Source organism: Monocercomonoides exilis (genome assembly GCF_001643675.1).
Source record: "Monocercomonoides exilis strain PA203 chromosome Unknown scaffold39-1025343, whole genome shotgun sequence".
Taxonomy (NCBI): domain Eukaryota; phylum Preaxostyla; order Oxymonadida; family Polymastigidae; genus Monocercomonoides; species Monocercomonoides exilis.
This window is the reverse complement of record NW_027150584.1, coordinates 373430-395703: the sequence shown is the minus strand read 5'-3', so window position 1 is coordinate 395703 and position 22274 is coordinate 373430. Positions and strand designations below refer to the sequence as shown.

Below are 22274 nucleotides of genomic sequence, written 5' to 3'. Positions count from 1 at the left end.
ATATGAACAATGTGATCCATTTTTAAAAAAGTGTTCACATGAATATGTTGTTGAAATAATTAATTCTTTTTTAATTGAAAACAAATTCGGAAAATAATTGTTGTTTTCAAATAACCATAACATATTATTAATATAATGCCCTCAAAAGATAATTCGCTTTTTACCGCCAAAAAGGTGCAAATTTCCTGGTTTTTAGTTGTTGGACTGCTTCCATTTTATTTGGCACTCGGATCAATTCATGAAAAACTAGATGAAACGGATGAATTGAGATGTTTAAAGACTTTGCAGGAATTGTCATTTAGCAAAGCGCAGTTACAGCCAGAAAAATTGAACAAATGCGCACATGTTGCTCCCTCATTTTATAATGGCATCTCCCCTGGTGGACACTCAGAACTTCGTTCGCTGTTTAATATAAGCAATTCTTCGATTGAACTGAAATATCTCGAGATCAGAGCATCCACAGCAAAAGCGATAGCTATTACACACATAGACTCCATTCTTTCTATTGTTTCATCCGTTATAATTCCTTCAGGAAAAGGACAAGAATCGTTGTTTAGTTCTACTAGTGGAAGCTTACAGCTGAGAAATATAAGTCTCGAATTTTCATTAGGACTTCGTCTTGCTCCAACTTTTATGACATCGCATCATTCTTCTTGTCCTTCTGCCGAACTTTTTCATAACTTGATTTTTGTGGCTCAATCTTCGTTTTCGTCTTTTTTGTTTTCATCCTTTTCTCCTCTTCTTGGCAATTTTTTGGGGCAACGTGTTTCAATGGATTCATGCGATTTTCAAAATGTTTCATCTTGCGTTGAAAGCGATAACCATTTTATTTCTTCTCCAAGTTTTACGAAGATGCATAATTGCATTTTCAATGAGGTTACAGCTCCGTTTGACGGTGGATTAACGGATGGAATACATTCAACGGACGGATTTACTGCTCAAAATTGCACATTTTCCCATTATTATGAAGCAGGATTTGCACATTCTTTTTCGCAAGCACAGAATTTTACAGCAAATGACACAATTCTATTTGAAGATTGCTTATTTACGGTTACTGGGGCTATTGCACTTGACATATTAAATTCAACAAATGTCACAATTGATAAATGCTTATTTGCAAACTGTACTTGTAAAGCAATAAAGATAGTGAGAGTTATGAATTTTTCAGTTGCTGAATCAGATTTTCATAATTGTTACGAGCCCTGGGCCTGCGGTGGTTCAATTTCCTATGACACAATATCCAATAGCTTAATAACAAAATGCATATTTCACAATTCAACTACCGTTCGTGACGGAGGGGCATTGCACGTAAATAATAGATCTCCCACCAAAATAATTCAGTGTTCATTTCATAATTGTTCGGAAACGGCTTCATATGACAAATATGGAGGGGGTGCTATATGGATCGGTAGCGCAGGCCCAACTACTTTGTCTGATTGTGAATTTTCAAATTGTCAAAGCAATCAGAAAGGAGGTGCAGTTCTCTTTTCAAGTGATGGTGGAGATCATTCATTTGATTCAGCATCTATCAAATTCTGTTTCTTTGACAACAACACAGCAACGCTTGGAGCACACGACGTTGGAATTCTCCAAAATTGGACCAATGTATTTGCATTCGAATGCTTTGTTGAATGTCGGACAATGACAGACAAAGCACATAGAATCATGAATGGCACGAGCGATGTGAGCGGATGGATGAAACTCGGATATTTTGAAGAAATAAAAGTGAATTACGAAGAAGGAATCGACCAGTTTGCGTGCGGATTGAATCAGAGAAAGTGCAAGACAATATCTTTCACAAGAAATGTCATTGATCTTACAAAAAACTCTCCTACAGTTATTTCAGTTGACCCCTCATCGTATTCTGTGAACAATTACGAAATCGAATCAGCAAGAATTGAATTTAATAATGCTGGAAATGGTAAGGTCACAGTCGTTTCATCGATATCTTCTGGCGCTTTGTTTGCTGTGTCTACAGGATCTCTGAAAATCTCATCTTTCGACATTGTCCACGACACAGAAAAATCATCGAAGACAACTTCTCTTTTTTTTCTCTCTTCGACAGGAACAATGATTTTACAAAATTGCAATATTTCTGTTGACTCTGGAAATACGGAAGAAGACCTTCTTGAGGAATCACTTTTTGTGCTGAGAGGAGGGAATGCAAATATTGAGGGGACAACCATTAATCCTATCGTCTTTGCCTCAAAAGCAGCTATCACTTTCTCAGAAGGATGCGATTTAGTGATCGATAACTCGACATTTTTGAATGTGCTGAGGCAAAGTGGGAGCGGAGGAGGAATCGAAGGTGTTGTTGGTACAGGGAAAAGCAGCCAAATTAAAGGAGGATCGATGAATGGATGTGTCACAGGCAGTGGAAACGGTGGGGGAATGGCACTGAGAATGAAGGCCGACTCTTCGATTAAGATAATTCAGACCGAGAACGGGGCAGTTGAAACTTCATTTATTTCATGCACATCTCAAAAAGTGGGAGGAAGCGGAGGATTGGGAGGGGGTATTTATTTGTATGTTGAGGATATCAATGAAGCAGATCTTGGACTTAAGGGAACAACTTTTTCTGAATGTTCTGCTTCAAAAGGAAACAACATTTTTGTGGACGGATATAATCTATCGCAAATTGTTACGAAGGAAAATTTTGAAATTGACTTCAACGAATCAGACTTTCGTGCAATGGAAGGATTCGAACGATCAACAACTGCAGAGTCGTTTTCTATTCCTTTATTCACATATCTTAGAACATTTAATGGAACTGCATATGTTGCTGGAAGTGATGGTCATGATTACTCTGGCTGTGGTTTTTCGGATAGCGCATGCGCTTCCATCGAGTTTGCGATTCCGCTTCGGTTTGGAAACAGAGAACGGCAGTTTTATCTTCTTCCACCGTTTGCATTTGAACGAGCACTTGTAATTGATCAACAACCAACCACATTTATGGTGGAGCAGATAGGCACTCAAGTTAGAATTTCTGAAGATATTAGCAGCACAGGTGAGAGCATCATCAGAACAAGCAAAGACTGCTCGTTTAGTGGGATGTGCTTTTTGCTTCCTTCATCATTTGCTGTTAATTGGGAATCTGCCTTCCACTGCTACGAGAAGAATTTAACATTGACAGATTGTTCTTTTGCCTCCGAGTCGAATCCAATTGGCATATCAATTGGCATTGTATCGAAAGGCTGCATAAACTTCAAAAGGTTTGCACTGAACGGATTGACATTCAGCACTCGTTCAGTGTTTGTGATCGAAGGAATCGAGGCGAGCTGCATCTGCGAAAACATGGATTGGATGAGCATTGCAACGCAGTCTGTGAATGCGGTAATTAAAGTGTGCAACGGAGCATCGCTGGAAATAAGGAATTCGCATGTTAACGAAATGAATCAAGAAGAAAGCAGCTTTATTGAGGTTATCGATTCAGCAACAATTAACATGAACAGTACGACTCTCAAAAGCATACAGAGAAATCATGGGAACGGAGGAGTAGTTGAGGGAGCGATAAAGGGAGGGAAAACCATGAACGTGTGGAATTGCACATTGGAGCAATGTGTTTGCAAAGAGACAGAGAATGCATTCGGTGGAGGATTGAATATGGATGTGGAAAATGGTGGGACGTTAATAATGTTGAATAACACTGTGAAAGGATGTTGCGTGAATGAAAATGTTGGAGTTGGAGGGGGGATTTATTTGAAGCTCGGGGAAAGTGGGGTGAAATATGCAATGAAGCAGATCTTGTTTGAGGGAAACAAAGCTTGGTGGGGAAAGGATGTATTTCTTGTGTGCCCTTCACCACGGGATGCTATCACGAACCAGCAGTGGGAAGGATCTGCATTTGAAGACGAGGAAGAAGCGAACAAATGGGTGGTGGATTCTGAGACAAATGCTGTAATTAATCGTTCAGTGCTTTATTATCTGTTTCCTCCGATTCTAAATACAGTGTTCATTTCGAGTGGAGGAAGCAGTGATGGGAGATGTGGAGATGATCAAGAACCGTGCATGGACCTAATGTTTGGATTCAATAAGATGAGACAGGATCAGACAACGATCCGCGTTGTTGACTCGTGCTGTTTGAGAGAGATTTTGGATCGAAATGGATTTTCTCTGACGATACGCGGGCAGTCTTCGACGAGCAAATCCTTGTTTTTGGTTGAAGCAGATGGAGGACTTGTTTTGAAAATGGAGACAAGCTCTGTATCGCTGATGCTCTCGTTCTTGAAGTTCAGTTTGCCATTAGCATCAAGCGTTGGAGAATTGATATCAGTTGATGGAGGAAAGCTGTATATCGATAACTGCCAGCTCGATGGAACATCTGTGGAGGAAGAACAGACAAACATGTGGATCATCAGAGGGAAAGAGGGATACATTCAAGTGACGAAAGTGCTACTCAGCAACGTTGCGTTTTCTGGTGGTAGCGGGATAATCTCTTTGAGCGGAGGGAGTGTGCAAATTGAAAGCTCCGAATTGACGTTTGTAAAGGCAGATAACTCTCTGGTGAATGTTGCAAATTGCGAAAAAGTTGAGGTTGCTGATGGATGCATTTTCGACAACTGCAAGTCAGGGGCAAGTGAAGGAGGAACTGTGAGGTGCAGCCTCACCGTAACTGGACGATTTTCAGCGACGAATGCGAGCATCACGAACAGCGGAATGAATGAAAACACTGGAAAAGGTGGAGGAGTTTATCTTTTGCTACCAGAAGGAACGAGTAGCGATTGCCTCTTTGGAGATATTTCATTCAGGAGCAATTCAGCAGAGCTTGGAAAGGATATGTTTTTGGTTTGCGACAATCTGAATGTGACAGTTACCACAACCACTTTTCAGATGAAGCTGATAAACGAGACAGGAGAGAGGGTGGCTGAGATGATGGGATATGATCGGAATTATTTCTGTGAGTCTGCGCATGATCTTTATTTGTTTTTGGTTCAATATCATTCACCATCTGTGCAAATGTCCCCAAGTGGATACGATATGATTGGATGCGGAAACGAACATTATCCTTGTAGCTCATTTTGGAGAGGCTTTCAGAACGTCCAGGTGGATGCTTTTCAAAAGAGGATATGGATTTCTGAAGGAGCGCGTGTAGACCATTTGTATGATTTATCATCGTTTTCGATTGCTTCACCTGACATTAGTAAAAAAAGCACGCTCTCCATTTCTTCATCAATTTCTGAGAACTTTGCTAAAGCTGTTTTTGTGAGTTGTGATAACTTGGATTTTGAGGGTATCGTTTTCTCTCTTCCATCTTTCTTCAGTTCTGGGCAAGCTGGGCTGCTTTTGTCGACGCCTTCTTCAGAAAAAGGTCTTTCTATTAATAACTGTTCCTTCGCTTTTGATTCTTCTTCTGCTGCTGTTGCTCATCCTTCAAGTTCAAATGTTGAATGCCAGTATTATCTGATTCATTCTGTTGGAGGATTTGTACACCTGAGTTTGTGCATTGTGGATGCGAAGAGCTTTGCTGCTGTACCATTTTTGATAAAGTCATCGTTTTCTGCTGCAGAATGTTCGTTCAGCGGAATAGAAACTCCAAATAACTTAGAAGGAGGTGCTGTTAGGTGCTATATTGCATCAACTCAGACACTTTCTTTGCAGAAATGTGAAATGACATCATGTGCTTGTTCAGAAGCCTCTGGATTTGGCGGCTTTATGTTTATTGACAGCCTTTCAGCAAGCAGTATCCAGCCATTTACACTGAAGGACGCAGCATTTTTGGATAACAGAGCGTTTGTTGGATCGAATCTTTTTATTAGAGCGGAGGAACTTAACGAATCTGTAACAAATACAACATTTTGCTTTAATTATTTGCAGTTTGCGGATGATGGAAATGCGTTTGCTGGGACAGATAGCAAGTTTGAAAATACTGACTTGCTGAGGTTTTTGATCAAGCACAGTTCGAGTATGATTTATGTGTCAAGAAGTGGAAGCGATGTGAAGCGATGCGGGAAGAAAGAAGATCCATGTGAAACATTCTGGAAAGGCATGAAGCAAATAGACACGAATGCAGAAATGAAAGAATTGTTTATTGAACATTCGTCAATTTTGGAAAACGCCTTTGAGCTATCAAACTTTTCTATTGCAGCCGTTCAAACAGACTTAGAAGAATTAGAAAAGGCCAAACTTATCCTGAAGAAGCCAAATCTCGAAGAGATTGCAGAAGGATACTTCTCAAATTCTTGGAGTTTGTCATTCACATCTATTGATATATTTCTTGACTCAACGCTGGCAGATACCGCATGCACTGCCATGTGCAGCAAAAGCGGAGCTTTGTCAATATCAGACTGTTCTCTAAGTTCGTCCAATTCAGCACACTTCTCTGACATGATATTTGCAACAATTAAGAGCGGATCATTGGAAATTTGTGGTTTCAATATGTGTAGCTTAGTTTTTGAGGCTGTTCTATTTGAAATCTGGAGCGGATGCTGCTGCGTGTTGAAGGACATCACGATGGAGAATGTGACAGCCAACGGAGGGATAATTCAATATGTGGATGGAAGTACATCAGAAAGGAATGAACAGCCAACAATTGAGATGAATGGGAGTGTTTTTAAAAGAGTAACTGCATCGTTCAATGGAGCAAGCGTATTTGGAAGCGGTTTTATGAGCTCGTGGGCGCTGGAGATAAATGGATCAGAGTTTGACACGTGCCGATCGGAGATGTCAGAAAAAGGAGGAGTTATACTGATGATGATGGGGAGCAGCGGGAGGTTTGAAATGAACAACAGCAAAATTACTAATTGTGGCTGCTCCCCCACAATTGGAAGAGGAGGCGGAGTGTATGTGAAGGCTGAGGGACAAGCGTCGCTGAATTTTATATTCAAAGGATGCGAATTCAGAGGGAATGGTGCATGGAAAGGAAGAGATGTGTTTGTGGAGTGCTGGAAGATTGCAGAACAAATCAATGAAACTCAATTTTTGCTTGATCTGCGCCCGGAGGTGTACAACAGATTTGACGCGATCTACGGGATTGACGAGGAAAATTATGTTCCGGTGGATCTGATAGAGTTTGTGACAATATACCAGCAGAGCACAATCATTGTGTCATCTTTGGCAGAGAAGAACGGAACAAACGGACGGCAATGCGGGAAAGTGGATCATCCATGCGTGACTGTGGGACAAGGGCTGGAGCATATGATAATTGATTATGCAGCACGACTACTGATTGATGGATGCAGTGAGATCGAGCGGGAGTGCGACTTTGCGAAGATGGAGGTGAAATCACTTGGAAGAGAGAAGGTCAACGTGACATTTGGACAATCTCTGAGCAAGACTCGCGAATACGTAATTTTCATTGAGGATAATGTTCTGATAGAAAGTGTGAGCTTCAAACTGGCAGCTGACTTCACATTGCTGCATTCATCCCTATTTTTCATTACTTCTGGGCAAGTTTCACTTGTTTCGTGTGAATTCTGCGGGGAAGCAGATAGAGCACCAGTTGTTCCGAAACTTATTTCTGCTGCATATGGAGTGCTCATTTTGGAGGAAATAAAAATGAAGAATCTGAATTGCACAAGAACCGTTGAGTGTGAAGGAGGAAGGATTCAACTACAACAGCTCTGGATGGAAAAAGTACACACTGCGATAAGTTCAATATATCTGAAGAAGATGAATGGATCAATCGAGAAAGTGGAAGCGTCAGATTGTGTTGTGCAGAGCGGTTCTTTCATTGAGATGGAGCATGATTGTCTATCAGATCAAACAGTTGACGAATGTTCCATCAAACTCTCTCTTGTCAATTTAACCAAAATAACTTCATCAGATTCGGCCTCTTGCCTCAATTGCCGCTTGCCGAATTACCAACTCAGTTTGTCAAACTGCACGTTTTCTGATTGTCTTTCAAGTGAAATGAAGCTTGGGGAAATGGTTGTGCTCTCAAACTGCTCGATAGTGAATATCAAATCATGTCAGTTTGAAGGAAAGGCATCCGACAACAGCTCTCACAATTTATTCAAATTCAATAGTAGAGATGAAATCTGCAAATGGAATGGCTCGTTAATTGACTCAGAAAACAGCTCCATTTCCATTGACGAGTCTTTTATATCAAAATCACCAAATGGAGGCCTATCCATTATTGGTGGCAATGCGTCAATTGAAAAGGGAGAGTTTTACAATAACAATCCCTCAATCAATCAATATCCTTCCTCCAGAAGAAATATAATTTGTACCAATTCTGGGCTGTTGGATGTTGTCAGCCTGAAAGGCGGTGATGGATTAAAGGACAATACGTCTCTTTGGATCCTCAGTGACGGATGCACTCTGTCTGGCCTGGCTGCTGAAAGGCTATCTCCGTTTTTCATGCCAACCCTCCAAGCGATCGACACAAACATAGAAGGCAATGAAGCTGTGCTGACCTTCACAGGAACCCTGCTCCTCCCCTGCAATCTGTCCTTCCGCATCATCACAGCCATCGGCAATGTGGAGCTGATCGACAGGCACGATTTCCACGAAGACGGCTTTGTGTCTGAGAACAGCACAATCGCCAAAATACCAGCAGCTGTGATTACAGACGCGCCAGACACTGCAGATGTGTACGGCTGCATTCTATTTGGGGATGCCATTAATCCATCTTCAACTGAGCTTGTTGTTCTGAAGAACAAAACAGAATCGAAGACTGGAAATGATAATTTGGTTGAAGGAGGAAAAGAAGGAAAATCATCATGGGCATTGATTATGATTGTAATATTTGCGGTGCTATTTCTGGTTGCTTTGGTTGGATTTATTTTGTTTGTAATTAGATGGAGAAAAGTGAAGAATGAGGCAGAAGATCTGAGAGAGATTGTAAATGACAACATCAGAAAGGATCCGAAGGCATTTGAGATGGTGACGATGGAGATGTCACCTGAGGAGCAGTGGAAGAGGGCTGAGAGGGAGGCTGAGAAGAAGAATGAAGAGAGGATAAAGAATAGAGTTTATGAAAAAAGCTTGGGACATTCAGAGTCATCAGAGCATTTGCTGAGTGAGAGTGGTTCCACTGAATACATTTTGGGAAGAGACTCAGACAAGATTCCTCAATGGATGCTGGAGAAGATTGACGAAAAGGAAGAAGAGGAAGAGGAGACGAGAAAGAGAACACCATCACCATCAATTTCATCCACTTCAACCACAGACACATCAGACACCGAATCCACTTTTGTTCGGGGAGAGGATCTGTGCCCAACCACTTCATCCATGTCGAATCTGGTGGATGCGATGGCATGTTCATCGCCTCACGAAAAACTGATTGTGGATTTGAGGGATTCGATGTTCATGCTGTTGCATGGAAGGAATAAGAAGAAGGAGATGGCAATAGGCACTCTTCAACAAAGAGAGCAGACAGCTGCGCAGATCCTGTTCTGGGTGGCTAATCTTGCACTCCACTCATTTGACGAAATGGAAAATGAATTATCTTCTTTGGCAAATCTGAGTCCGCACATTGTACTGTTCTCAGAGCATATGGTGATCTGTATTGTGATGCATTCAGACTTATTGTCTGATGATGATTCAGACTCATCATCTGTGTCTTCATCAACTGTTGTGACTTCTGCCAGTGATGATGATGATGATGATGATTCCCTGCCCTCATCTGCCTTTGAGGATGAGGATGACTTCAAGAAAGAGTGCCTGAGGTGGAAGGCACCAGAGCTGCTGATCAACAAGAAGATGATGGCCACAAAGGAGTCAGTGGCATTCTCGATTGGGATGATGCTGTGGGAGTGCTTAACGCTGCAAATTCCATTTGGGGAATACGAAGTGGAAGTTGCCGGACAGAAAATTGTGAATGGAGAGAGACCGAACATTCATGCAACTAAGGAAAGTTCGATGGTGGGGATTGTGAAAGGATGCTTATCTGCAGAAGGGAACGTCAGGCCGACTCTTTTGTGTCTGAAGAGGGAGTTTATCCAGCGCTTTCCAGCCGGGGCTGCTATGATAACAATATCAGATGCTATTGACTATGAGATGGTGGAGTCAAGTTCCCAAACTGAAAAGGAAAAGAAAACAAACGAAAAAGAAAACAATAAATGATACAAACGAAATATGTTTGAAATATTCTCCAAATTCTGTTAATGCAGCAAAAATTTGCTGTGTGTGTAACTAATTATAATTTTTATTTTTCCTTAATCTGTTCATAGAATTGTTTGTCTGTATATGTATGTGTTTTTTGTTAATAAGGTTTTGTGTGTGCGATTTCTCATATTTTTTGTTCATGTTTTTTTGTTTGTATTTGCACTTGAATTTGATATTTATTGTGAATGATGAGGATATCTTCGCTTTGAATTCACTATTCATCTATGTATTTTGCTATCAGACGAAATGCAAATAAATTTACGTTGGATACTTTTTTCAACATAAAGAACCTTTAATATATTTGAGCCCAACCACAGTTCAATATCGTATTTTTGAGAGGTTAACTTCTATTTGAGTTTTTTCTTTGCTTTTGAATTTTTCAGAATAAATCATCAAGCATGATTCAACGCTTGACGATTATTACAACTTTTTTTATATGTATCACATTTATTTAACTGTCATCTTTTCTTGTTGGCTTTTTGTCTTTATCGATTTTTTGTTTGGATGTTTCGTTCATATGTTTATATGTAGATTTTTTTTTAAAGATACTTTCTTTAACCAAATAAAACATGATATTTTATTTGACGAAAAGTTTTTAATAAGAATAATCTGTTTATTTATTTATTTTTAAATAGTACAAGAAAAGTTAACTCTTCTATTTTGCGTTTTCTTTTTTGATGCAGTTTTTTGGATCATTAAAATATTTCCAAAAAATATAAACTCTCAATGAGTTTGACGTTATTAATTCCAAATTTTCCTTCTGGTGAAAGTCAGCTTTTTCTTTTTCTTTCATTTTTTTATCAGATACTTAAAAATGCATTTATGTTTATCTCGATAAGAATATTTTCCATTATAATTTCAATTTCATGCACTAACCATGCTATTTTATGACAAAATATTACACATAAATATTTTTCCACATTTTTTCGGTGCTTTAAAAACAAAATCTTTGAAGAGATTGACAATAAAAACTGTTTACATATGTTAATAACACAACAAAGTTAGAAATTGTAGAGAAATCACGTAATAATTGTGAGATGTTTAGCAGTAGAAAATTAGAGAGTATCACAGCACTCAAAAACTGTTTATTCTAACAGTTCAAATGAAGGAAATACTTTCATCTTTAAAAACATGTTCAAAAAAAAATTTTTTTTTGAATTATTTAAAAAAACATAAATTTCAATAATTGCGCAGAACAAAAAATAAAAAAAAAGAAAAAGAAAAGAAAAAAAGAAAAAAGAAAAAATAGTTAAAATGAAGAGAAAATTATCACTTACCCTTACAAAAAGTCAGCAAAAAGAAAGCTTTCATCCACTTTTACTTTTCAGAAATATCCGCATATCCACTTTTAGATTTAAGGCAAGGAGACAAGAGGAACTTAACACCATCAATCACAAGACCTGGTAAACTTCGCCAAAATCCGACAAATGGAATCATTTCTAGTCCTCTTTTCTTAAATGCTAAAATCTGCCACATTTTAAATGAGTTTTACAAGTGATTGATAATTTGATAGAGGGGGGAAAAAATCGAATAAAAAAATTAATAATAAAAAACAAAAAACAAAAGATAGATTGTAAACCATTATTGGTATTCCAATTGCAAAATATAGCAAAAATGAAGCTGCAAAAATGATAAGCATTACAGATCCAAATGAAAGTTTGGTTTTTTCTTTTTCAGGATTTTTTGGTTTTATAACTTGGCATGCTTGTGGATGTTTCCAAGTAACTCTTGCAACTTTGCTTGAATTTATAACAACGTTGGGAAAATTGCAATTTTGCGAGTATCCATGTTTATATTTTTTTTTTTCGAAGGAATTTGATTTAAAATTAAAAAGGAATTTTGCCTTAAAATAATCATATAAAACATACAAATCTTCTGTTGCAGATATTGATTCCTCTTTGGAACATAAAAAGTCAAGGTATCCATATCTTTCAGTTTGTAAATTTGAATAATCTAAATAATCATTCAAATTCAATAATTAATCTTAAAAAATAAAATAACACACATTTGAATTGAATCCCTTCATTATTTGGCTTGATTGTCCACGTTTCATTTGTAGCTAAGCCATAGCATGCGCAATCGTCCTCAAAATCTTTTTCGTAAACTGGCATTGCACAATCACTACTTTCACAAGTCACATCTGTTGCAATTTTAGGCACAGCTGTTCTAAAGTTGAAGGATACAATATATCCATTCGCTGGGACGTTTCTAGGTTCAGATCTTTATAATAAAAAGCATATTTAGATATTTTGCAAAGAATAACTAAATTGAAACGTTTTTCGAGTAAGTCCTTCGAAATTATAATCTTCAAGTGTCTGTGCAGTTAAATAAGTTATAAATACTTGCAGAAAAATAAAAATCATAGAGTTATTCCAATTTCAAAAAATTATTAAAGTCTGATTCCCATTGTTAAAAATATTTTTTGAACAAATAATTATATCATGCAAATGAAAAGAACAGAAATGCAATAATTTCAACAACATTCAAGAAAAAAATATTGAAATGAACTGAAAATATTTCAACGGGAATGATGATGCGGATTATGATCGTGCAAATATTGAGCAAGCCATTTCTTTTAAAAGATTTTGCAATGAAATGAATTGAAATAATTAAAATGTTTCCTATATTCAAAAAATTAAATGCAAACCAAAGGGCATGATGGTTTTTCTCTTGTCATTTCTATGAGAGCAACTTTCAGAAAAGGATAAACATTTTTTGACAAATAATCCTTATGCTCTTGTAATGAAAAGTATACACCAGAACCAATTTGTTCAGAATAAACATTAGGTTTTTCATTTTCAGTTCTTAACCTTTCCGCTTAAACCGTTGCAAAACGAGTGATATAATTGTTTTTCGAAAGAGATAAGTGGATGGGAAAATGCAAAACGCAAAGAATAATAATGCATGTATATAATATAATTGTTTTTGCAAAAACGTTAATTTTAATTCTTAAAATATATCACAGACTGTCAAATTCCATTTATTGAGAAAATGAATTTTGATCAAAAAGTGAAAAAATTAATCGAATATGGGACGAAATTTTATTGTTTTCTGGGTTTTGTTCAACTTATTTTTATTCAAAACGATTTTCAATTTTATATTTTTTCTTATCTTTTTTTGAACGAGAATGAGAGACATATTGTGGTATGATTGCAGAAAAAGTTTGGAACAAATCATTGAAATTTTCATAAATGAAAGAATTCTGTCCCATTTGGACTGTCAAGAAAAGAATTTTTATCCAATTTCGTTTGTCATCTTCAATAAATTAAATTTTGAAACAATACTTTTTTATTTATTTGAGTGGCTTTTATCTTGATAAAAATTCAGAAACCAAATCAAAGATGTGAGTTTTTAATAAATAGCATCCTCAAATGAAGAATAAGAAAGATGACTTGATGCCTCACAAAAAGAAGAAAAAGAAAATATTTCTTTCTATTCTGATTGAACTCTGCTTTTGAGCTCTGCCTCCACACAAAAACAGAGGATCGCCTGCCTTCAACGAGGTTGCTGAAGAAGAAAGGCGCAATGAGGAGAATTAGAAAAATAATTAGAAGCAGAATCAGAAACTGAAGAAGAGCAAGTTGCAGATGCAACATAAAAGAGAGCATTTTTTTGAGAATCAGCCACAATCAGTGGAAAATGATATGTTGATTGTTCCACACAAAATATAGATGAAAACACATTGTCTCATTTGATGTCATTCCTCTTGAAGCATTCCAGAGAGGTTTCATTTCTGTTGCTTTTTGTGTTTCTTTCAGTCATTCTTGTCTCTTCAGATGCTCCATCTTTGCATTTTTAGCCTCTCTTCACCTGCCAATGAACTGCAATGCAGGCAATCCAGATTCCCAACGCCACCCTCTTTCCATGTCCCAGCCATTCCTTGTTTCAATTGGACTGAAAAAAAGACTGGAATTAATTGTGCGTATTCGAAGATGCTATCAAAAATAGCCTTTTTCAGAAGCATTTTTGCCTTTTCCCCTTTCTCCTTTTCCCCAAATTGAATGAAGTGCACTCAATGGCTTCGGCTGCCGTGCGTATTCTCCATGAACAGTTCCGCGACTTGGCGTTCCATCGCATACTTGCAAAGCCGAAATCCACAAAGTTCATGAGCTGTGATTCGTTTCTCTCAACTTCAGCTTCCGCCTTTCTTTTGCTTCATGACCAAACCCACAATAACGGAAGCAGAAAGATCTCCTTCACCGATTTCCCCGAGCTTCATCTTTCTTCCTGTTTTTCCCTCTTGAAACAGACAGCTTCATCTCCATTTTTCATTGGCAATCATCAGATGGATTGATTACGCTGTGGATAATTTTCACTCCTTTTTCTTTGAGCTTTGCTTTCTGCATAAACCAATCTTCGTTGCTCACCATCTTCCATTTTATTTTGCCATTGATGTCCGTTTCATAAGATCTTTCGGCTTGAACGTATTTTTCAGTTATATTGTTGGAGAAGCTGTTATATTTTTAACAAATAATTTGTTTGTTTCAAACATGTTGATTCGAAAAGAATTCGAGGCCCTCAAATAAGCTTTTCTGTAAATCAGAGTTATTCAATTCCGCATTCTTTTCGGACGAAGTTCACTTGATAAGTTTTATTTTTCATTTTTAATAGTCGCATTTTTGATCGCTTTTGCTTGAGAGAATATCACAAACAACTTCAAATTTAAAAAAAAAAAAAAAAAAAAAAAAAAAAAAAATCTGTAAATAAATGCAAACATCCAGGCGTCTTGTTCCCTTACAGAAATGACTGAATCATCTACAGCAAAGGACTTCAGCTTTTCATTAAAAAACAGTCTGTTTTGTCCTTTCCATTTCCTGATAAAAATTTTCATTGGAAACAATGGAATTTCCCCGCAATACAGAAAAATAATCAAGGGTTGTTTCCTCAGGATTTATCCACATACAATATCCAAAACTTGAAATTTTATAATAGGATTGATCACTTTAACGAAAAAAAGGATTTGCTTGTCTCTTAAGCAAAGTTTATTGAACAGGATTTTATCCAAGTTATTTTCTTGCAACAGCAAATATTTGCCAAGTAAATCCGTTTGATTAGAAATTATTCTCGCAGTACTTTGTTTGATAAATAAAAATGTTTGAATTTGTAGATTTTCTTGTTTGTAATATTGATATTGTTTTTGGAATAGCAAGAATACATAATGAACAAGGAGAATGCAGCCTATAATGTTGGAGAAGAAGATGATGAATTTAATGAAGAAGAAGAAGAAGAAATAATTGAAGATGAAGAAGAGGAAGAAGAAGGGAAAGAATTCAAGACAGAGCTTACAGAAAAGTTCATAAGTTCGTTGTATTTTTTTTTTTTTTCTGGTTAAATTTCAATGCTTTGAATATTTTATGATTTTTAAGAATTATTTGACGAATTGGTAGATTGCAACGAGGATGAGCAAAAACAGAAAATTGAAGAAATGAATGAAATGGTTAATGAAATGAATGAAGAAGAATTTGAATCTGTTTTTTCAGAGGAATTGTTCAATAAAATCGATGAAATGATCGAAGAAAAGAAATTGACTTTGGACAATGCTATTTTGATGTTGAGACACACTGGATATTACAATGTACTGAAAAGTATTTGGATTCATAGTTTTGAAGAATCTTCGCTGTGCGAAAGATTTGAAAAGATGATCGTTGACATAGAGAAGAAAAAAGAAGGAAAGAATGAAAAGCTTCTTGTTGATCTTTGTGAATGCTTTACAATGATACTCGAGTACATGATTCCTGAAAATTTGCTTGTGATTTGTTTGCGTTGCCTTCTGAAAGCTGCTTCAAACAAAGAGGAAAACGAAGAAGCACGAAAAGAAGTGGAAATGGCTTTGCTGGCTTTGAGACGTATAAGTGAATATACTGTTTGATTTTTTCTTCTTTTTCTTTTCTTTTCTTTTCTTTTTCTTTTTCTTTTTTTGAATCATTATTGTAATTATATTCCTCTTTGTTTTTGTAAGGATATGTCAGAGGAAATGTATCTGAACGAGATCAAAGAGATTATCCAACATCATCAAGAACATCACAATCTTACTCACCTTGCCTATCAATCTGCTTGGGAGTTTTTAACAAACATATATGAAAATAACAAAAATTTGGAAGAATTAATTGTGAATAAACTGCATTTTGTGAGAGAGGCAATAAAGGAATTGGAAGAGCTGAAAGAACGTGTGGATTGGAAGAGGAAAAAAGAGGATAGCACAAAAGAAACAGAAGAAAAGATTCTTTTGGAGGAATGGTTTCAAGTATTGAGCTCATATTTTTACTCAAGTAAATTGTGGAATGAGGAAATTGTTTGGCTCATAGGCAGCATTGTTAAGTTATGTCGAGTAGCAAAGGATGCTTGTCGTGGGATTTACAGAAAATGCATTTATTCTTTTGATAATGCAGCAAGAAGCGAATCTGTGAAAGTTGAAGACTTTTTGAAGAGCGGAGCTATTAATACTGTTTTCGAAGAACTTTATCAGCCAACATTAAAAGACGAAATCACAAAATCATGCTTGGCATTCATTTATGAAATTTCCAGAAGATTGGAAGGAAAGACGGATGATGAAAAGGAAAAAGTGAAAAGAAAAGAGATGAACAGAAAGGTATTTGAAAAGATGGAAGAAGAAGGATGCGAAGACATCATAACAAGCTTTCATAAAATTCTGTTGAATATCAAGAACGATCCTTATTATGACAGACTGTCAAGGGATTCGTCTGATTATTTTGTGCATCTATAAAACAACTTTTCGGGCAAATTCAATAAATGGAATCTTCATCCTTGAAAAGAAGAAGAAAAATGGAATGAAACGGAAATAGAGATTCAGAAGGTGCAGATTGCAGAAAACGAACAAAATAAAGAAAATAATAGAAGAAAAGAGAAAAAAGATTTCAATATGAAGCAACATTTTCGTCCAGACAAAAAGAATATTCAACACAATTTGTAAATTTTTCATTCATTTCAATCAGCCTTCTCATTATCGTCTTCTTCATCTGCTTCAATTTCGCTCATTCCTTCATTTTTACTCACGTAGCATCAGTGGTCATTTTATCAATCAGTCTATCTTCTTCTTCTTCTTCTGTTTAACTCTTATTGTCTTTTCCTTCTCTGAATGAACCATCCATTCCCATTTCACACATTTGGAATGAGAATTCATTTGAGAGTCAGAAAGATCAGCTTTCTGCTCACATTTCTAAGCCAGAAGATGAAACAGATGAAAAGCTCCGAAAAGGAAGCCTGGAAAGAAAACAGCACATCTGTTGGCGAGACATCTGCATCTGCATTTCCTGTTGATCTGCCAACTGCATATCATGATTTAGCAACCACTCCAACAACGGAATTCAAGAAAGAAAATGCTCTGAATCTGATAAACGAACTGGCAGAGTTGAAGGATCTTATTAATGGGTTCTCTCTGTGAAAGTTTCCTCATATCAAAATTGTTGTTTTTTCACAAACATTGTGCATGAAAAGAAATCTTTCTTTTTCTTTTGTGAAGTTTCATTGTCTTATTTTTTGTATGATTATATTTTCATATCTCACAAAAATATAACCTCACTCAATTATATCTTTATCATATCTTTTTTTTCTTTACTATTATTTCAATCGTTGTTTTTCATCTGTTGTCGAAACACTTGTTTCTGTGAAATAATGACTTTTGTCAAATTTTTTCCAACGTTTGTTTCCATTTTGAGCAGATTTGAATACAAGCATTTTAAAATTGATAGCGGATTTGATTCAAGAATCGAATTAACAATCCAAGTGAACAAAAGATGAATGAAAAATGAGATTTTTTAAATAAAAGAACGTGCTCTGCTCGTTTTGAAGATTGCATCTTCATATTCTTTCTTTTCCTCTTTCTCCTCCTCTTCATCTTCTTATTTCTCCACTGTATTTGGCTGAAAAGTTTCTTGTTAAAAAAGACAAGATGAATTTGAGGATGAATGAGAACAGCTTTCTAAATGAAAGAAAAAGAGGGAATGAAAAATGAAGTCAAACTGAAGAGGAAGAGGAAATGGAAGAATTATTAGTTTTTGTAGTTAAGAATCAAGAATTGGTCACAAATAATAAAAAAAAGTTCATCTTCCTCGTATTCATTCACTTCTTCTCAATCCTCTTTCAGTTTTTTCTCGTTTCATTTCTCTTTATCTTTTCAACAAATTCTCAGGAATTCCAAAAAAAGCAGAGAAGATGCAATGAAATAATAAATGGAAGGAAATGATTATTATTTTTTCTTGAAACTTCTGAGCAGATGGGATTTTTTGAGTTTTTTTAAACGCAAAATAGAAGAAATTGAATGTTATATTTCATATTATTTTACTTTAAAGAATTTTAATGAAGTGAAAAAGAAAAAGATATAAAACTAACTTTACATTTGTTAATGTGACATGATACTGAATGAAAAATAAACAAAATTTTTGAGTTACAGAATAAATATCATTTCACTTTCTCAAACATTCACACCATTTGCTAATAATTTTTCAGACAATCCAATAAAAATTTTCAAATAAAAAAGTCCGCAAACAGCCATTTGCTGATAAAGGAAATAATCAAAAAGCAAATATTGAAATTCGGAGAAACAAAATGTGAAATATCTCATTTTCTCAAATATTCACAAAATAATCAGAAATATCCAACGATAATTCATAATAATATTCGTTGTTAAGAAAATCTATTGTTTCATAAAAGTTTACAACGGCATCTTCATATCCTTCTTCTTCAATCTTTTCAAATACCTTCTTTCTAATCTCTTCTCCATTTTCGTCCTCTCTATTTTCATCATTTGTCTTTCTTTTCAGTCTTCTTGAAAACTCAATAAAAAATCTCAAGCATTCACCAGCCATTTCGTCATTCAATGTTTGTTGCTGAATCTCCTCCAAAACAATATCAAGTGCTCCCTCTTTCAACAAGTCATCAATGTTTATTGCTCTGTTACTCGCTGCTTCCATCAATGAAAAAATGCATTTTCTGCTTATTTCTCCGCAATTATCCCTTGCTGTTCGAAATGCACTCACAATGCTGCTGATAAGCCCTGAATATTCTTCATTCCACGATGTGCATCCACAAAAGAAAGTTGTCAACGTTTCGACCCATCTCATAAAAATGTTTTCTTCTTTCCTTCCTTTTCCTTTTCCTCTTTCTTTTTCCTCTTCTTTCCTCTTCCAATCCACATATTTTGACAGATCTTCCAACTCTCTTCTTGCTTCTCTGATAAAATGCATCTCATTCACAATTGCATCTACCAAACTTTTGTCTGCAAATAATCTTCCAATCAAAAACTGCCAAGCTGACTGATAAGCAAGTTGCGTCAAGTTGCGATGCTCCTGATGGTATTTGATGATTTCTTTCGTATCATTCAAAAACAAATCTTTTTTGATTTCCTGTTTGACAATAAATGAAGAAAAATCTATAACATCAAAATGGAAATAGAAATATTCAAACCTTCCACATCCCGAGATTTTTCAAAGCCAGCAAAGCCATTTCCACTTCTTTTTTAGTCTCCTCGTTTTCCTCTTTGTTCAAAGCAACTTTCAGAAGGCAAGACGCGCAAATTGAAAGTAATTCCGAAGAAAATCCGTTTGCAAGCAAAAGATGACATTCGCAAAGATTAATCAAGAGTTTTCCATTCTTTTCATCTTTTTTCTCATTTTCATCAATCATCAGCTTCTCAATTCTTTTGTTCAGCGAAGATCTTTCAAAGCTATAAACCCACACATTTTTTATATCACTGTGATATCCAACATGCTTCAGTAACACAATTGCATTTTCCATTGACAGTTTCTTTTCTTTAATCATTTTGGATATTTTGTTGAATATTTCTTCGGTGAAAATGGATCTGATTTCATCCTCATCCATTCCATCAATTATTTCCCTCATATCTTCTATTTTCAGTCTTTGATATTCCTCGTCACACTGTTCCAGTTCAGCAAACAATTCTTTAATGAAAAAAATAAAGAAAAAATTACGATCACCAAGAATTCAAATGAAACTGCGTTGAAAACCTCTGAACTTTTTTGCTTTGTTCGATGCCTGCATTTTTGAAACAAATTACAGCCAGAAAACACAATAGTTTATTCATTCATATTTAATTCGCACATGTTTAGAAAGAAGAAGTTTATGAAAAACAAAACCTCAAAACAGCTCTTAAAAATGTATGTGCATACTGCCATTTTTAGCATTTATGCTTTTTTCAAAAGATAATGAGAGAAACAACGCTTTTTCTATTTTTCTTTATTTATTATGGATTTAACGATCGAACAATTTTCTTTGAACTGATATCCATTGACAAAATGGGAGATTGGTGAGTTAAACTGGTTTTCAAAATAAGGAATATTATTTCTTCTATTGGAATGGAAGGCAGAAAAAATCATTTCTAAAGAAAGATTTCTACTGAATAAATTTTGGAAATTGGCTGAGCCAGGAAGTTCAACAATTTATAATTTGATGAAAATAACAGCATGTATATAATTTTTATTGTTCTGTTGATTGCGAAGATATTTCAGTCTGTATCCTTTCCAAAGCCCAAGAAATTTGAGTCATTGTTGAAATGGCCAATCTCAGTTTTGAAGAGCAAGACGATAGGAATGGAGCAGATTATTATATAGCCATTGGGAAACAAATGAAGTTGCGCAAGACACATGATTTTCATACTTTTTATTTGGAACAAGAGGTGAAAACAAATTCAACTGATGTTTCATTGAATGAAGACAAAAGAGGATGGAATTCTATGAAAAAGCTGAAACACTCAAAATTATATTGGATTTTGGAACATGAGGAAGAGGAGTAGTTTTTTGTATTTTTGGGCAAGGAAAGTGGTTGGCCATGAGGAAAGCGGATATTAGTAACAAAAAGAGGCAAAGAAATGAATGCAAAGGGATGAGATTGGAGCTCGGCACAAGTATTGAGCTGACCATCATCTGTTTTTGCAGTCATAAAGGTGCGCCCATGTGTTGTGGAGTGTTTTTTCAACGAAGCATGGTTTTTGGTGGCTATGCTGTTGAAACAGATGAAATGAAGATCAGCAGCTTCTGTTTCAGGCCATGCTTTTGAAAGAATAACAAAACTTGAGAGGATTGCTTCAATCACACTCCATCTTTGCCTTTGAAGGATTTGCGAAACAAGCAGACAGAAATCTAACTGTCTCTGTATAACAACCTGCTTTTGATGATGTTGAAATGACATGATGAATACGTTGAAAACACAGAGTCATCATCATCCTCTTCTTCTTCTTCTTCTTCTTCCTACTCCTCCTCCTCCTCTTCTTCTTCTACTTCTACTACTACTACTACTACTACTACTACTACTACTACTACTACTACTACTACTACTACTACTACTACTACTTTCCCTTCCCCTCCACCTTCACCGCTCCAACTTCGTACGAGCCGAAGCTACAAGCGGCGGAAGTGGTACCACAGGTGGAACTGAAAATTTTGCTGAAAGCTCAGCATCAATATACATACGGCATCTCCATGTAGCATCGCACTCCTCGCTACAGCATAACACTGCAGCGCTTGTATCTTCCTCAGCAATGGCTTCTTCATATTTGCACATACATCAACTGCCTCAAGCATCTACAATCAGCAGCTGCCTCTTGATGTCGTCCATTGCTGCCACCAACATGCGCAATACTGCAGCCGCCGATTCATCCAAAGGGTTGATTACAGATATCAATGACGATGCTTACCAATTATCTTCTTCTTCCTTCTTCGCTTCGATTTCACATAAAGATGGATGAAGCGGGTGAGGAATACAAAAGGTGCATAGAGAAGTGACGAATTTAGAAATGCCCTAACAACAAATTTCTTTTTCAGATAAGTCTTCAAGTGTGTTAACAGCTGCACCGACTAACAAAAATGGTATCCACATTCGGATCAGAAAAGTTAGTTAGCCCTTCAGCTCGCCTTTTTGGATATACAAGAAAAGATGGAACAAAGTCTATCCGGGCAAAGCATTGGCATAACATGAAAAAGATAAGAGAAAGATATACATTGAAACAAAAGCTTCTGGAAATGCAATTCGTGATTTGAATCTGACAATAAGAAACAAGTTAATTTTATCATTTTTTCAATATATGAACGGTTCAAATGGAAAGTTGTTACTGAACTTCATTTTCTCAATTTTAATTTCTGTGATTTTACTCAAAAACAGCTTATTAAAAGTTACTCATAAAAAATGAATATTCAATATGTTTTTTATTAACATTTTTATAAAAAAATAAATTCTTTATGTTTTGCGGAATTCAG

The 22274-nt window shown here is 36.0% G+C and overlaps 5 protein-coding genes across 5 annotated transcripts; 3 read left to right on the top strand and 2 right to left on the bottom strand.

Moving 5' to 3' along the window:
• The first annotated feature begins 118 nt into the window (after positions 1-118).
• Positions 119-10957, top strand: MONOS_2075 (uncharacterized protein). Its single transcript, XM_067871970.1, has one exon. It carries the CDS (start codon positions 136-138, stop codon positions 10003-10005), a length of 9870 nt encoding a protein of 3289 aa, XP_067722966.1. The 5' UTR covers positions 119-135; the 3' UTR covers positions 10006-10957.
• On the bottom strand, positions 10954-12445 carry MONOS_2074 (putative Autophagy-related protein 27). Its single transcript, XM_067871969.1, has 5 exons — positions 12322-12445; positions 12053-12267; positions 11916-12000; positions 11627-11786; positions 10954-11514 (listed from the first exon to the last, which is right to left on the bottom strand). Exons 1-5 carry the CDS (start codon positions 12408-12410, stop codon positions 11365-11367), a joined length of 699 nt encoding a protein of 232 aa, XP_067722965.1. The 5' UTR covers positions 12411-12445; the 3' UTR covers positions 10954-11364.
• Positions 12446-14983: 2538 nt separating this feature from the next.
• MONOS_2073 (uncharacterized protein) lies at positions 14984-16771 on the top strand (the record flags this gene model as incomplete). The annotated part of the gene is made up of 4 exons (XM_067871968.1): positions 14984-15140; positions 15194-15347; positions 15414-15910; positions 16007-16771. The coding sequence occupies exons 2-4, from the start codon at positions 15206-15208 to the stop codon at positions 16769-16771; spliced, it is 1404 nt and encodes a 467-aa protein (XP_067722964.1). The 5' UTR covers positions 14984-15140; positions 15194-15205.
• Positions 16772-18321: 1550 nt separating this feature from the next.
• On the bottom strand, positions 18322-20064 carry MONOS_2072 (uncharacterized protein; the record flags this gene model as incomplete). The annotated part of the gene is made up of 3 exons (XM_067871967.1): positions 18322-19409; positions 19471-19964; positions 20031-20064. The coding sequence occupies 3 exons, from the start codon at positions 20062-20064 to the stop codon at positions 18633-18635; spliced, it is 1305 nt and encodes a 434-aa protein (XP_067722963.1). The 3' UTR covers positions 18322-18632.
• A 786-nt stretch (positions 20065-20850) lies between these two features.
• On the top strand, positions 20851-21456 carry MONOS_2071 (uncharacterized protein; the record flags this gene model as incomplete). The annotated part of the gene is made up of 2 exons (XM_067871966.1): positions 20851-20926; positions 21233-21456. 2 exons carry the CDS (start codon positions 20851-20853, stop codon positions 21454-21456), a joined length of 300 nt encoding a protein of 99 aa, XP_067722962.1.
• Between the last annotated feature and the right edge of the window lie 818 nt (positions 21457-22274).